A 15,972-nucleotide genomic window follows, 5' to 3' on the forward strand; every position below is an offset into this window, starting at 1 on the left:
TAATGCTAAGGTCCTTCACTGTTCTTGATCCTCATTTGGTGAATAATATTCGTGAGAATCCCAGGTACACCAAAATGTCGCCCGAAGAAATTCTTGGAAAATTTGTAAGCGGGCGGATGATGATCAAGGAGGCAAGGTACGTCGATGACGCGTTGAACGGTCCAATCCACGAGCCTCAACCCATTGCTCTCAAGGCATCAAGGAGCAAGGAGGCACTACCAAGCAAGGTGGCGCAAATTGAGGCGGCCGGGCTTAATGATGAAGAAATGGCTCTCATCATTAAGCGCTTCAAGACGGTGCTAAAGGGTCGCAATGGACAGCCGAGCAAGACTAAGACCAAGGGGAAGCGATCATGCTTCAAATGCGGTAAGCTAGGTCATTTTATTGCTAACTGTCCTGATAATGAAAGTGACCAGGAAAAGGGGAACAAAAGGGAGAAGAAGAAGCACTACAAGAAGGCAAAGGGCGAGGCGCATCTAGGCAAGGAGTGGGACTCGGATTGCTCCTCTTCCGACTCCGACAATGAAGGACTCGCCGCCACCGCCTTCAACAAATCAACCCTCTTCCCCAACGAGCGCCACACATGCCTTATGGCAAGGGAGAAGAAGGTATGTACTCGCAATTCTACCTATGCTTCTTCAAGTGAGGACGAATCTAGTGATGAGGATGAAGTAGATTATTCATGCTTGTTCAAGGGCTTAGATAGATCTAAGATAGACAAAATTAATGAATTAATTGATGCCTTGAATGAAAAGAATATACTTTTAGAAAAGCAAGAGGATTTGTTGTATGAAGAACATGATAAGTTTGTAGAGGCTCAAAAATCTCTTGCATTAGAAATTAAGAGGAATGAAATGCTTGCTTGTGAAGTGTCAACATGCCATGATTCTATTTCTAACTTAAAGAGCATAAACGATGATTTAAATGCTAAACTAGTAGAAGCAAATAAATCCAACTCTTGTGTTGAACATGTTGAAATTTGCACTAGGTGTAAGGATGTTGATATTAATGCCTGTAGTGAACACCTAGTTTCTATTGCAAAGCTAAATAATGAAGTGGCTAGTCTTAATGTCCAACTTAAGACTAGCAAAAGTGATTTTGAAAAACTAAAATTTGCTAGGGATGCCTACACGGTTGGTAGACACCCCTCAATTAAGGATGGACTTGGCTTCAAGAGGGAAGCCAAGAACTTAACAAGCCATAAGGCTCCCATTCCCGCCAAGGAGAAAGGGAAGGCCCCTATGGCTAGTAATGTGCAAAAGAACCATGCTTTTATGTATTATGATAGGAGACAAACTAGAAATGCTTATAGGAGTTATAATGCTTTTGATGATTTTGACTCTCATGCCATGTTTGCTTCTAGTTCTTCCTATATGCATGGTAGAAATATGTCTAGGAGAAATGCTATTCATCATGTGTCTAGAAAGAATGCTATTCATGCTCCTAGGAAAGTAGTGAATGAACCTTCCACAATTTATTATGCTTTAAATGCTTCCTTTGCTATTTGTAGAAAGGATAAGAAAATTGTTGCTAGGAAGTTAGGGGCAAAATGCAAGGGAGACAAAACTTGCATTTGGGTCCCTAAGGAAATTTGCACTAACCTTGTAGGACCCAACATGAGTTGGGTACCTAAGTCCCAAGCCTAATTTGCCTTGCAGGTTTATGCATCCGGGGGTTCAAGCTGGATTATCGACAGCGGATGCACAAACCATATGACGAGGGAGAAGAAGATGTTCACCTCCTACGTCAAGAATAAAGATTCCCAAGATTCAATTGTATTCGGTGATGGGAATCAAGGCAAGGTAAAAGGTTTAGGTAAAATTGCAATTTCTAATGAGCACTCCATATCTAATGTATTTTTAGTAGAGAGTCTTGGATATAATTTGCTATCTGTTAGTCAATTATGTCATATGGGGTATAACTGTCTATTTACAAATGTAGATGTGTCTGTCTTTAGAAGAAGTGATGGTTCACTAGCTTTTAAGGGTGTATTAGACGGCAAACTTTATTTAGTTGATTTTGCAAAAGAAGAGGCCAGTCTAGATGCATGCTTAATAGCTAAGACTAGCATGGGCTGGCTGTGGCATCGCCGCTTAGCACATGTGGGGATGAAGAACCTTCACAAGCTTCTAAAGGGAGAACACGTGATAGGGTTGACTAACGTGCATTTCGAAAAAGATAGACCTTGTGCAGCTTGTCAAGCAGGTAAACAAGTGGGAGGAGCACATCACAGCAAGAACGTGATGACCACTTCAAGACCCCTGGAGCTGCTGCATATGGACCTCTTCGGACCTGTCGCCTATCTGAGCATAGGAGGGAGTAAGTATGGTCTAGTTATTGTAGATGATTTTTCCCGCTTCACTTGGGTGTTCTTTTTGCAGGATAAGTCTGAAACCCAAGGGACCCTCAAGCGCTTCCTCAGGAGAGCTCAAAATGAGTTTGAGCTCAAAGTGAAGAAGATAAGGAGCGACAACGGGTCCGAGTTCAAGAACCTTCAAGTGGAGGAGTTCCTTGAAGAGGAAGGGATCAAGCACGAGTTCTCCGCTCCCTACACACCACAGCAAAATGGTGTGGTAGAGAGGAAGAACAGGACGCTCATCGACATGGCGAGGACGATGCTAGGAGAGTTCAAGACCCCCGAGTGCTTTTGGACGGAAGCCGTTAACACTGCTTGCCACGCCATCAACAGGGTCTACCTTCATCGCCTCCTCAAGAAGACGTCATATGAGCTACTAACCGGTAACAAACCCAATGTATCGTACTTTCGTGTATTTGGGAGTAAATGCTACATTCTAGTGAAGAAGGGTAGAAATTCTAAGTTTGCTCCCAAAGCTGTAGAAGGGTTTTTATTAGGTTATGACTCAAATACAAAGGCGTATAGAGTCTTCAACAAATCATCGGGTTTGGTTGAAGTCTCTAGCGACGTTGTATTTGATGAGACTAATGGCTCTCCAAGAGAGCAAGTTGTTGATTGTGATGATGTAGATGAAGAAGATGTTCCGACGGCCGCTATACGGACCATGGCGATTGGAGAAGTACGGCCACAGGAACAAGATGAACGAGATCAACCTTCTTCCTCAACTATGGTGCATACCCCAACCAAAGATGACGAACAGGTACCTCAAGTGGAGGCGCTTGATCAAGGGGGAGCACAAGATAATCAAGTGATGGAGGAAGAAGTGCAACCGGCACCTCCAACCCAAGTTCGAGCAATGATTCAAAGGGATCATCCCGTCGACCAAATTCTGGGTGACATTAGCAAGGGAGTAACGACTCGATCTCGATTAGTTAATTTTTGTGAGCATTACTCCTTTGTCTCTTCTATTGAGCCTTTCAGGGTAGAAGAGGCCTTGCTAGATCCGGACTGGGTGTTGGCCATGCAAGAGGAGTTAAACAACTTCAAGCGCAATGAAGTTTGGACACTGGTGCCTCGTCCTAAGCAAAATGTTGTGGGAACCAAGTGGGTGTTCCGCAACAAACAGGACGAGCACGGGGTGGTGACGAGGAACAAGGCTCGACTTGTGGCAAAAGGTTATGCCCAAGTCGCAGGTTTGGATTTCGAGGAGACCTTTGCTCCTGTGGCTAGGCTAGAGTCAATTCGAATCTTGCTAGCATATGCCGCTCACCATTCTTTCAGGTTGTACCAAATGGATGTGAAGAGCGCTTTCCTCAACGGGCCAATCAAGGAGGAGGTGTACGTGGAGCAACCCCCTGGCTTCGAGGATGAACGGTACCCCGACCATGTGTGTAAGCTCTCTAAGGCGCTCTATGGACTTAAGCAAGCCCCAAGAGCATGGTATGAATGCCTTAGAGACTTTTTACTTGCTAATGCTTTCAAGGTTGGGAAGGCCGATCCAACTCTTTTTACAAAGACATGTGATGGTGATTTGTTTGTGTGCCAAATTTATGTCGATGACATAATATTTGGTTCTACTAACCAAAAGTCTTGTGAAGAGTTTAGCAGGGTGATGACGCAGAAATTCGAGATGTCGATGATGGGCGAGTTGAACTACTTCCTTGGGTTCCAAGTGAAGCAACTCAAGGACGGCACCTTCATCTCCCAAACGAAGTACACGCAAGATCTGCTAAAGCGGTTTGGGATGAAGGACGCCAAGCCCGCAAAGACTCCGATGGGGACAGACGGACACACTGACCTCAACAAAGGAGGTAAGTCCGTTGATCAAAAAGCATACCGGTCAATGATAGGTTCTTTGCTTTACTTATGTGCTAGTAGACCGGATATTATGCTTAGCGTATGCATGTGTGCTAGATTTCAATCCGATCCTAAGGAGTGTCACTTAGTGGCGGTGAAGCGAATTCTTAGATATTTGGTTGCTACGCCTTGCTTCGGGCTCTGGTATCCAAAGGGGTCTACCTTTGACTTAGTTGGATACTCAGATTCCGACTATGCTGGATGTAAGGTCGATAGGAAGAGTACATCGGGGACGTGCCAATTCTTAGGAAGGTCCCTGGTGTCATGGAACTCTAAGAAACAAACATCCGTTGCCCTATCCACCGCTGAGGCCGAGTACGTTGCCGCAGGACAGTGTTGCGCGCAACTACTTTGGATGAGGCAAACCCTCCGGGACTTTGGCTACAATCTGAGCAAAGTCCCACTCCTATGTGACAATGAGAGTGCTATCCGCATGGCGGAGAATCCTGTTGAGCACAGCCGCACAAAGCACATAGACATCCGGCATCACTTTTTGAGAGACCACCAGCAAAAGGGAGATATCGAAGTGTTTCATGTTAGCACCGAGAACCAGCTAGCCGATATCTTTACCAAGCCTCTAGATGAGAAGACCTTTTGCAGGCTGCGTAGTGAGCTAAATGTCTTAGATTCGCGGAACCTGGATTGAATGGTAGCATACATGTACTTATGCTTTTGATCATGTTCCTTTTTTTGCATTTTGTTGCTTATTATGGTGCTCAAGTTGTACAAACACTCCCTGGACCTCACAAGTCCGTTGCAAAGTGATGCACATGTTTAGGGGGAGATGTGTTACAACTTGACCCTTTGAGACTAACCATTTGCTTGAGTTTGCTTGATTTAGTCTCGAAGGTGAATTGAAAGGGAAAGGTGAACTTGGACCATGCAAGACTTCCACTGCACTCCGATGAGAGGGTAACTTATTCCAAGTTCATCTCTATGATCTTATTGCCTTTGTACTCTTCATTGACGATTTTGGTGAGGCAATGAGGTTAAAGGGGCCAAGATTGATCCCGTTTTGGTGCTTGATGCCAAAGGGGGAGAAAATAAAGGCCAAAGTGATAAATGGATCAGCTACCACTTGAGAGATTCTGAAAATAGTAGATGAAAATAGTAGAATAGAGTTTTTGTTTTGTCAAAAGCTTTTATTGTCTCTTATTGTCTCTTTTGTCAAAAGTTGACTTCTTGTGGGGAGAAGTATTGATTATGGGAAATAGGGGGAGTTTTTGAAATCTTTGATCAATCTCTTTTGGAATGACTCTCTTTATGCTTCAACATGTGTGTTTGACTTAGAGATAGAGATTTGAGTTTGATTTGCAAAAACAAACCAAGTGGTGGCAAAGGATGATCCATATATGCCAAAATTGAATCAAAACCAATTTGAGTTTTTATTTGAAGTGATTTTGCACTTGTTCTAGTTGCTTTATGTTGTGTTGGCATAAATCACCAAAAAGGGGGAGATTGAAAGGGAAATGTGCCCTTGGGCCATTTCTAAGTATTTTGGTGATTAAGTGCAAACACAGGTGCCAATATGTGAAAATATGCCCATGGATGGACAAGTTGCAAATCACAAGTAAAGGTATGTTTCTAAGCCTTAGTACATTGGTTTTGTGTACTAATATCTTGTCTAAGTGTTTAGAAACAGAAAGAAGAAGAAGAAGAGAAGACTTGGCTGTGTACAGCCAAGGGGCTGCTTCGGTCTGGGGCACCGGACTGTCCGGTGGTGCACCAGACAGTGTCCGGTGGTGCACCGGACAGTGTCCGGTGCGCCAGGCTGCCTCGGCCGAAGAGGCCGCTCTCGGGTTTTTCTCCGGCGACTTCGGCTAAAATTCACCGGACTGTCCGGTGTGCACCGGACTGTCCGGTGAGCCAACGGTCGGCCGGGCCAACGGTCGGCCGCGCGATCGGCGCGCGACACGTGGCCGAGCCAACGGTCGGAAGGAAGCACCGGACTGTCCGGTGTGCACCGGACTGTCCGGTGCGCCAGATCTGCAACGGTCGGCAACGGTCGGCTTCGCTTTTTATGGAAACAAATCGGGCACCGGACAGTGTCCGGTGTGCACCGGACTGTCCGGTGCGCCACGAGACAGAAGGCAAAGATGGCCTTCCAGATTTGTTCCCAACGGCTCCTAGCTGCCTTGGGGCTATAAAAGGGACCCCTAGGCGCATGGAGGAGCACACCAAGCATTCCTACAACTCTTCTAAGCACCAAGACATCAATCTCACGCATTCGTTTCATTGTGATAGCATATAGAGCTCTTGTGGAGTTGTGAACTCTTTGTGTTGCGTTGCGAGCTCTTGTTGCGACTTGTGTGCGTGTTGTTGTTCTGATTTTCGAGTCTTGTGTGCGTTGCTCATTCCCACCTTACTCCGTATTTCTTTGTGAACTCAATTGTAAGGGCGAGAGACTCCAAGTTGTGGAGATTCCTCGCAAACGGGAAAAGATCAAAGGAAAGAAAAACACCGTGGTATTCAAGTTGATCATTGGATCACTTGAGAGGAGTTGAGTGCAACTCTCGTCCGTTGGGACGCCACAACGTGGAGTAGGCAAGTTTTGTACTTGGCCGAACCACGGGATAACCACCGTGTCAACTCTGTGATTGCCCTCTTGTGGTTATTGTGTTTTGACTCCTCTCTAGCCACTTGGCCATATTTGTGCTAACACTTAACAAGTTTTTGTGGCTTAAGTTTTGAAGTTTTACAGGATCACCTATTCACCCCCCCCCCCCTCTAGGTGCTCTCACAAACTCACCGACGATCGAAAACACAAAATGGCGAGTGGTCTCCTCCAAGCTGCGACAAAATTCCCCTAAGCAGCAAGTACCCAGATCACTGGAAAAAAACAGCCCATAAGAATTAGCCAACCAGTAAGGATATATCTCTGCGCATAGGTAGAGGCTAGTGCCTCTTTTAGAGGCCAGTATGTCAATCAATTCCAAAGAATCTAGATCCTAGTAAAAATTGCTAAGCTCTAAACAGACTGGGCAGCAGGCAGGAAACCTAGACTAGAGGGTACCACCCAACATCTAACTGCACATAAGCATCAAAAAATTGGAAATGCTGAAACATCCAAGTAGGAAGGCACAGAAATGTGATCAACGGCTGGATAATTGAGTTCACTTAATTTAAAATAATTTTGTGAAAGTAAGACATAAATCTGCTATAGAAAATGGTCCATCATTAAGCCTGAAAATGCTGAAATATCCAAGTAGGAAGGCACAGAAATGTGATCAACGACTGGATAACTGAGTTCACTTAATTTAAAATAATTTTGTGAAAGTAAGACATAAATCTGCTATAGAAAATGGTCCATCATTAAGCCTCAGAAAAGTGTAGCTAAATGTCACAATCTAAACACCTAATGGACTGAAGCATTACTCTGATAATACGAATGTCATGTTACATCATCTCCGAATCAAAAGTTTCAAAATTTTGAAGTCCAAACAGCTAGCGTGTCCATAGCAAAGCAATTCCTATCCAGCTGGTACCTGATTTTAAGTTTCTAGGGTTAAAGCGCAAGCAACAGTGTGATGAACGTAAGTACATATAGGGGGCAGTCCTGTTAATTATATATCATATCCTTACACAACCTGGAATAGCTTGAATAGCTTATGAATGTCTAATTTCTTTGCTGAGTTCCCCTCTAAGTACTTTGCTTCTTGGCTGACAGTGTTGCAATCATGACCAAGGCGTACCCAAATGTTTAGAAGAGTGAGCTGATTTTGCTTTAGGAGATCGCTGGCTACATGCTTCTTGTGTGTGGAGTTGTGTACATAAATGTAAAGTGGATTTGTTTCCTTACTGACAAGGGAAAGGTTGATAAAAATGTAGCATATGCTTTTGTAGTTAATTGGTCAACATTGAAACATGTATAAGGGTAGGCAAAAAACTCACCAACGCTGGCGGAGGATGTGCACCGGCTTCCCCATCGGTTAGCATAAACTCACCAACGCAACATGCATGACGGGGGAAAAGAAAAGAGAAGAATCTCAACGCGCATTCAGACCACTTTGAGAAGCACTTTTCAGTTACATTGTTCCTTTCTTAAATGCAGAACTTTGGTCGTGTCATGATGGCCCTTGCAGTGGATGTTTCTCGTTTTGAAGGAGTGCCAATGGCTCCTCCAGACCCAATTCTTGGGGTTTCCGAGGCCTTTAAAGCAGATAAAAGCGAGCTGAAGCTCAATCTTGGTGTTGGTGCCTATAGGACAGAAGAGCTGCAGCCCTACGTGCTCAATGTAGTCAAGAAGGTGAGCCTAATCGGAAACAGAATTTACTTAATAATCTAGGTTCCTGTTTTCATGTTCTCTTTTGCATGTTATATAGGCTAAAAATCTTATGCTGGAGAAAGGAGGAAACAAAGAGGTACAATGGCGATCAGAACAGTTCGATGCGTAGAGCAAAACACAATATAAAAGAAAAGAGAAGAATCTCAACGCGCATTAAGACCACTTTGAGAAGCACTTTAAGTCTAACAGTACGCAAAAGAGACAAGCCTGGCACATCAAGCGTTGGGGCTATCCAAACTAATCAGCATACCAACGAACGCGATGCGTAGAGCAAAACACAATCTAACCAGCCGAATAAAGTGGACAGGCAGAGTGATAGTGGCCAAAACTAACCTGTATCCACGGACGCCCTCGGCAGATCTAGGTCACGCACGCCATCGACAGCAGAACAGGAAGCCCTTCAGGAGGTGTTGGTGGACCCAAAAAACCCAAAACACACGAATGAGGACGACGATAGATGTATATAGGCTGCCACAATGCGAAGAGGGGATGGAGAGGGGACGTGTAGTATGGGTAGGCATGTAAACAAAACGAAGAAAGGTACAACCCCTGTGGGTGTGGAATGGTGAGCATTACCGACGACCATAACGCGATAGTGCCGAGACCTGTTCGTTCTGTAGATCCGTGCGGCGGGGAGGTCGGTGAGGAGCGTCACACACCGTATCCTATCCTTTCTCGTAGCAGCAGCAACTGAGTGTGGGGCCTCGCCGAAGCAGGGCCCGCCATAGCAGCGGGAGAGCAGCCTCAACGCGCGTCGGGACCTGCTCCGCGCGACGAGATCGGCGGGGAGCGCCCAGCCCGCATAGCAGCAGCAGCTGCGCGTGGGGCCTCGCCGAAGCAGGCCCGCCATAGCAGCGGGAGAGCAGCCTCAGCGCTTGTCGGGACCTGCTCCGCGCGGCTAGATCGGCGGGGAGCGCCCAGACCGCATAGCAGCAGCAGCTCCACGTGGGCCCTCATCGAAGCAGTGGCCGCCATAGCAGCGGGAGAGCAGCCTTAGCGCACGTCGGGACCTACTCCGTGCGGCGAGATCGGTGGGGAGCGCCCAGACCGCAATAGCAGCAGCAGATGCGCGTGGGGCCTCGTCGAAGCAGGGCCCGCCATAGCAGCGGGAGAGCTGCCTTAGCGCGCGTCGGGACCTGGCTCCGGGTGTCGTGGATCTGTGCAGCGGCGAGATCGGCGGGGAGACGCAATGGCGGATCTGCTCCGGAGACGCGACGGCTGATCTGCTGCGCCAGCCTGCTCCAACCGGCTGTAACGGAGGTTGTGGGCTCGTGGCTGGCGAGTGTCCCCAACGGCGTGAACTAACGAAGCCGTCGCTGCGAGTGGGACATCTGGCATGCGTAGCACCGTGAAACGACAGCAACCCGCGGAACACGTAGAAGCAAGCAAATGACGTCAGGTTTTAATCTGTTCTAGTAGGAGATGAATCCCAGTGAAAGGAGCATGTGACAGTTGTAAGCATCTGGGCAGGGCAGTTTAAACTTTTTAGAAATAATCAAATCAAAATTCGTTGTATATAAAAAGTGCGGAAAGATGGCCGGACCTGTAGAGAATCGGGAGGCAAATGTTGACAACAACCTGCGCAAGGAGGGGACACACACGGCTGGACGTACCCACGGTCGCGGGTCGATGTTGAAGGCGTAGGGATTTTTTTGGAAGCCATAAATTTCACATGAATAATATAGAAATTTTATAGTAATTAGTTTAAAAACACAGAAGAAAAGTAGGATTCGAAAAATAATCCTTTAATCCAAAAAGCCCGTAGTCTTCTTGGGAAAGACAGCAAGGCTTGAAGGCGATTTTTTTTCTCCGTAGCGTTCGTCGGGCAAGCAACCTAGAAGTATCCAACATCTAGTCTGGAAGCTACGAACGTGATAGCACCCTGCAGGACTGCTCGTGGGTACTGGTTTGTTGCTATGTGAATATGCGACGATGAACCGTTGATGCACCATCGCATGAAAGTGGATATTTTAGCTGGTGTGGACGCATAGACATCTGGCACGCGTAGCACCGTGAAACGACGGCAACCCGCGGAACGCGGAGAAGTAAGCAAATGGCGTCAGGTTTTAATAAAGAAGATGTGATCTTGTGGGTTGTGGAGTACAATTTATGGTTTGTTGTGAACTGGTTGCCTACAGAAAGTACCTTGACATTAAATAAAAAAAATGCTGAGACTAAGACATCACTATGAACTAAAACAACACCAAGATCTGGCCATAATACATGGTCATATTTCCATTGCAACCTAAAACATCGAGCTACAAAAACTCGGTGTTGGTTTACTTCATGTCGATGCTTTGCACAAGAGAAGAGGGCTAACGTGTGGCCTAAGTGCACTGATATCAGTGTTTCGTAGGAACATATTGAAGTGTGAGATTTGGCGTTAGTTGGACCAACACCGAGGTCCAGAGACATCACCAATGTTGCTAAGGCGAGTGGCGTTGTTGCTAAAGTTCAAGTGGTTAGGTGTAATTTAACCCAACATGGAGCCTAATATCTCGGTGTATTTTCTATAACATCGAATTTTTGGTCCATGTTAGATTTTTTACCAGAGAGTCTATTTTAGAAATTCTTTAAAAATTAACACATAAAACTTTCGTCTTAGAAATATGTTAGAACAATTTAGAGAACTATCGGACCCATTGACCCAAAACTTCGCACCATAGCATATTAGCATTGGTCAGGGGCGACGCCAGGGACGGGCATAGAGGGGCAACGTCGCCTCTAATACTATCCTAATTCTATAAGGGCCACTAATTTTACCAGCTAATCATTATTTAAATAATGTAAAATACCTCTCAACAGTCGTCCCCTCAATTTGATTTGTCCCTTCTATATTTAAATCCTGGTTGCGCCCCTGACATTGCTAATAGCCTAATGTCAAACCTATATAACTTTGACAATCCAGATATTTTGTATAAAAACATCTAGGTTTAACTTTTGAGGATGGCAAAAGAAGAAGATGTTTTACATTTATTTTAACAATATTGTTTTTTATACTATGAATAAAACAAAATATAGACAAAGCTATACTTGATGACCGTGTCACTATTCAAAACGATAGGAATTACAGAACTCGATTGGAGTATTAAAAAATGATGATGCAAGCTAGGAGTATTGGTCAACATCTGCACGTTTCGTTCCTCGGATCCTGCTCGCTTCAGATCTACGCAATAAATGCAGTCGATGGGCTTTCGATAAGAAGAATTACCCACGAGCTGACCGAGCTTGGATCTAAGCCAACTGCAGTGAAATACTCGCATGTTGCGGTAATAAAAAACGCTAGTATGTATGGACAGGACAGCTCAAGGCATCGATTCTCGCACTAGCATTATACAAAAATAGAAGCGCGGTTTACTCCCCGGCGGACTCGTGTAGTTCTCAGTGTTTAGAACACTGAACACACTTGGATGTACGTAGATCTACCAGGCTGCAAGGCAAAGCACAGAGTGCTCCTCCTATTTAAGTGAGCTTAATTAACTGAGCTCATCAAGTCAGCAGCAGGCAGCAGCCAGCAGCAGCTAATCAGCCTTGAGAAGCAGAAAGCTTAGCTCGAGTGCTAGGCTGCTAGCTAACTAACTACGACACGACGAGCGGCGGCCGGCCTGCGGGGGAAGCAGGATCGATGAAGCCTCCGTCTTCTCCTGGATGCACCTCGCTCTTCCTCCTCCCTTGCATCCTCCTGGCTGCAGTCATGTACCTGGTCCTCTTCCCCGACAACTTCAGGCTCCCGGCCGGGATGTTCGGGTCCTCTACGTCGTCGTCATGCAACTACAACAACGGCGCGTCGGCGGTCGGCCGTCTCGCCGCCGGAGGCTCTCCTCCTACGGATGAGGCGGTGGACCTGCGGCTGCTGATGGGCATCGTGACCACCCCAAGCACGTACGAGCGGCGCGCGCTCCTGCGGCTGGCCTACTCCCTGCAGCCGCGGCCCGTGCGCGCGGTGGTGGACGTGCGCTTCGTCATGTGCCGCATCGAGCGGGAGGAGGACCGCATCCTGGTGGCGCTGGAGATCATCGCGCACGGCGACGTGGTGGTGCTCAACTGCACGGAGAACATGAACGACGGCAAGACGTACGCCTACTTCTCGGCCGTGCCGGGGCTGTTCGCCGGCGACGGGGAGCGGTACGACTACGTGGGCAAGACCGACGACGACACCTACTACCGGGTGGCGGCGCTGGCGGAGTCGCTGCGCGGGAAGGCGCGGCGGGACGCGTACCAGGGCTACCTGACGCCCTGCCACTGGCTGCCCGAGAAGCAGTACATGTCCGGGATGGGGTACGTTGTGTCGTGGGACGTGGCGGAGTGGATCGCCGCCACGCCGGAGCTCCGGGACGACCACAACGACTGGGAGGACGTCAACTTCGGAGGGTGGCTGCGCAAGGGCGGGAGGTACAAGAACGTGTACAACGAGGAGCCGAGGATGTACGACTACTGGGACAGGGAGATGGCCACCGACGTCAACTGCTTCCGGCATGAGCACATCGCCGACACCGTGGCCGTGCACAAGCTCAAGGACCGCCTCAAGTGGGCGCGCACACTCCACTTCTTCAACGCCACGCAGGGGCTCAAGCCGTCTAAGCTCTATCACGTCGACTTGCAAAACGTCTACCACGTCTAGTCGGTAGTATATCTCTACAACTATTAAGAGTCATCTGTAGACTGCCCCCGCTCTCCCCTACCTCCCGCGGATCCCGTCGCCCGCACGCACCCAGCCGGGATTCCCCGCCCAACGCTCGCACCCGCAACCACCCAGCCGCGATTCCAGGCCGCCCGGCAAACAACCGCCGCGCCCGCAGGCCGCCGCATCCCCCGCCGCGACGCTCCTTACGGCCGCCGCATCCCCCCGCCGCGAAACCTCCGCCGCGAAACTCCCGCCGCCCACACGCACGCCGGGCGTCGCGATGCATGCCCGCGCCAAGCACTCCCCGCCGTACACCCCCGCCGTGAAGCGCGCGTCGCGCCAACCACCTCCCCTTTCTTCGCAAGACCTTCTCCCAAATCCCCGACTGGGTCCCGTCTCTCCCTTGCGCGGTCGGCCGGAGCGGCGGCAATGACTCGGGGATTTCCATCGCGGCCGCCAAGCTCGGCGAGGTGTGGGACCTCCTCCGCGGTGCGCTCTTCCTGCCGCTCTTCGAGGGATTGCGGGAGGAAAGGCCTGTGTTCTGCCTCAGCGCGGAGCCACAGGACTTCGACAGGGAGGGCGGTGCCCCGGTTCCGCTGGCGAGCTGCATCGTCTCCGACGCCTGGCAGCCATCAGATCAAGCAGGGTGCGTGCGGGCGAGACTTGGGGGGCGAGCCCATCCACCCACGCCGGCCGCACCACCCCCACCCGGCGGCCTTCAAGTCTGCGTCTGCATTCTGCAGCCCAACGCCACCCGCATCGCTTGCTTTACCAGCAGTCCAGCACTGGCGCGGGCCGTCCCCGTCTGTTCCCCTCGCCGATGCGAGTTGCTCCAGCCGTCACCGTCAAGTAACGCCCCCCACCCACCCCGCGTCCAGGCTCCTTCTGGTGGAGGCCGCGGCTCACCGGGCTGGCTGCGCCCCCCACCGGCGGGAACGACAATATTGCCACACTGGACGCTTTCCTGGTGCAGCACGACATGGAGAACATCTACATGGAGCACAAACTGAACAGATGGCAATATGGCATGATCGTCATCTTGTCTCAAAATATTATGCAGTTTACTTCTCTGAAATAGGAGGCTATACTAACAGAATTACTCTGGCTATTTATTTCAGAGTACGCAGATGGCACTTAGGAAGACTTTGCAGCCGGAGAAGGCATTTCATCCTCTGGAAGAGGACTCTTGTTCTGTGACATCCTCATATCCTTTTTCTGTGTGCTATTGTTGAGCATCTCGTCATCCTCTTTTTTATGCTGTTTCATAGGCTCATAGCTATGCACCTAATATTGTAACTTTGGTATATAACCTTCTGATGTTTCACACCTACTTACATAAGAACATAATGATAGATTTGAATATTCATGTTTCTTAGATGACCTTAAAATCACATACTGGTTTTACTTAATTAAGAACCAAATTCTTTGTTATTTCACAGTAAATAATGATGAACACTCCTACTCATACACTTATTTTCTGTGAACATGAAAGCATCGTCTAAACAGTCCTTTTCTGTATCCACTGAACTTACAATATTTTGTTATGCTCAATATTTTTTCAAGATGATGCCCTTTTTCATAATTATGTTTAAATTCAGAAACACATGAATTTTACAAGCATTCTGAGTTGCAACGCACGGGCACTATTCTTTTTAGATGATATTTATTCAATGGTACTTTATTCTTACAATCTACTAGCACAAATAAATAAGACATTGAAACTTGACTTATGATTGGAGATAGTGGGGTTGTTCTGTCATGGATGGCACTTTTGCACTAAGTTTTGTGAGTGCGTGAGTTTATTGTAGTGTTTTTTGTGTGTATGGGCAGGCTCTGCTTTCATAGGGGCTCCTTACCCCCCTCTCATTTTCTCATATTCTTAATATAAAACTATGCAGCTCTTCTTCGTTTCAGAAAAAATACAGTTATCCATGTATTTGATGTTATATGATACAATATTCTGTGGGTTTCTTGTAATCTTGTGTTGCTATCCGTTATGCAATAGTAGAACATGAATTAACTATTTTTGTTTAGTGTATGTATTAAAATGATTGTTTTATACTATAGAGGTTTTGTAGACTCCAGCTATAGAGCTATGTTAGAGTATCAATATTTTTGTAAACTCCGATAACCCATTTTGTAGACTCTGATAACCTGATATACTTTGTAAGTTTTAGTAAATTCATGTCTATTTACTATGAATGGGGAAGTAAACAAGGTTTTCTTTCATTTTAAATGCAGGGTTATACAATCATATCTTGCAGAACTGACAATATTTTTGTGCCCTCATACCAAGAATCAGTTCCTTATATTGCTTGACAACCGGCCATGGTTGCTAGATCAGGATACAAAAACTTGCTCATCTATGGTAATTGATGGTTACTAAGGTCTGTTGTTCTTGTTGTTTTATGTAAATATATGGTAGTATCTCTTTCTTGCTTAAGTTTTACTACGCTCCCAACAAACTGATTCTTGCTATTTTTTTGCTCCAGTTAAGGTTTCCCCTCTCACCAACTCTAGGACTAGGAAAAAGAGGGATGAAACTGATTCTTGGTGTTTCGTATAATGCCTTGAACAAGTGAGCTATGCATACATTTAATTCTTATTATTGGCAGGACATCATTGTTTTCTTTTTATGGCCATTTTAGAACGGCAGGGATGTCTCGCTACAAATTCTTTTCTGTTCTTTTTCAGGTATCTTCCTCTAGAATGCTTTGACCTCAGCAAAACACCATTTATTTCATCTAAGGTAATTATATCTGGCAACTGTTCTACCTATTAATGCGCTAACTGGTGAAAGTATATTATGGTTCTCGTTCTACTCATCCAGTAGCATAGTATATTCAGTAG

The 15,972-nt window shown here is 47.1% G+C and overlaps 1 protein-coding gene across 1 annotated transcript; it reads left to right on the forward strand.

Annotated features, from left to right (window-relative positions):
* Positions 1-11,815: 11,815 nt before the first annotated feature.
* LOC100217000 (Galactosyltransferase family protein) lies at positions 11,816-13,161 on the forward strand. The gene has a single exon (NM_001143377.1). The coding sequence runs from the start codon at positions 12,124-12,126 to the stop codon at positions 13,117-13,119; it is 996 nt and encodes a 331-aa protein (NP_001136849.1). The 5' UTR covers positions 11,816-12,123; the 3' UTR covers positions 13,120-13,161.
* Positions 13,162-15,972: the final 2,811 nt, after the last annotated feature.

Source organism: Zea mays, chromosome 5, assembly GCF_902167145.1.
Source record: "Zea mays cultivar B73 chromosome 5, Zm-B73-REFERENCE-NAM-5.0, whole genome shotgun sequence".
In the NCBI taxonomy this organism is placed as follows: Eukaryota; Viridiplantae; Streptophyta; class Magnoliopsida; order Poales; family Poaceae; genus Zea; species Zea mays.

Excerpts from the sequence above, each read along its gene's own strand:
- LOC100217000 (NM_001143377.1), top strand. The coding sequence starts at position 12,124 with ATGAAGCCTCCGTCTTCTCCTGGATGCACCTCGCTCTTCCTCCTCCCT.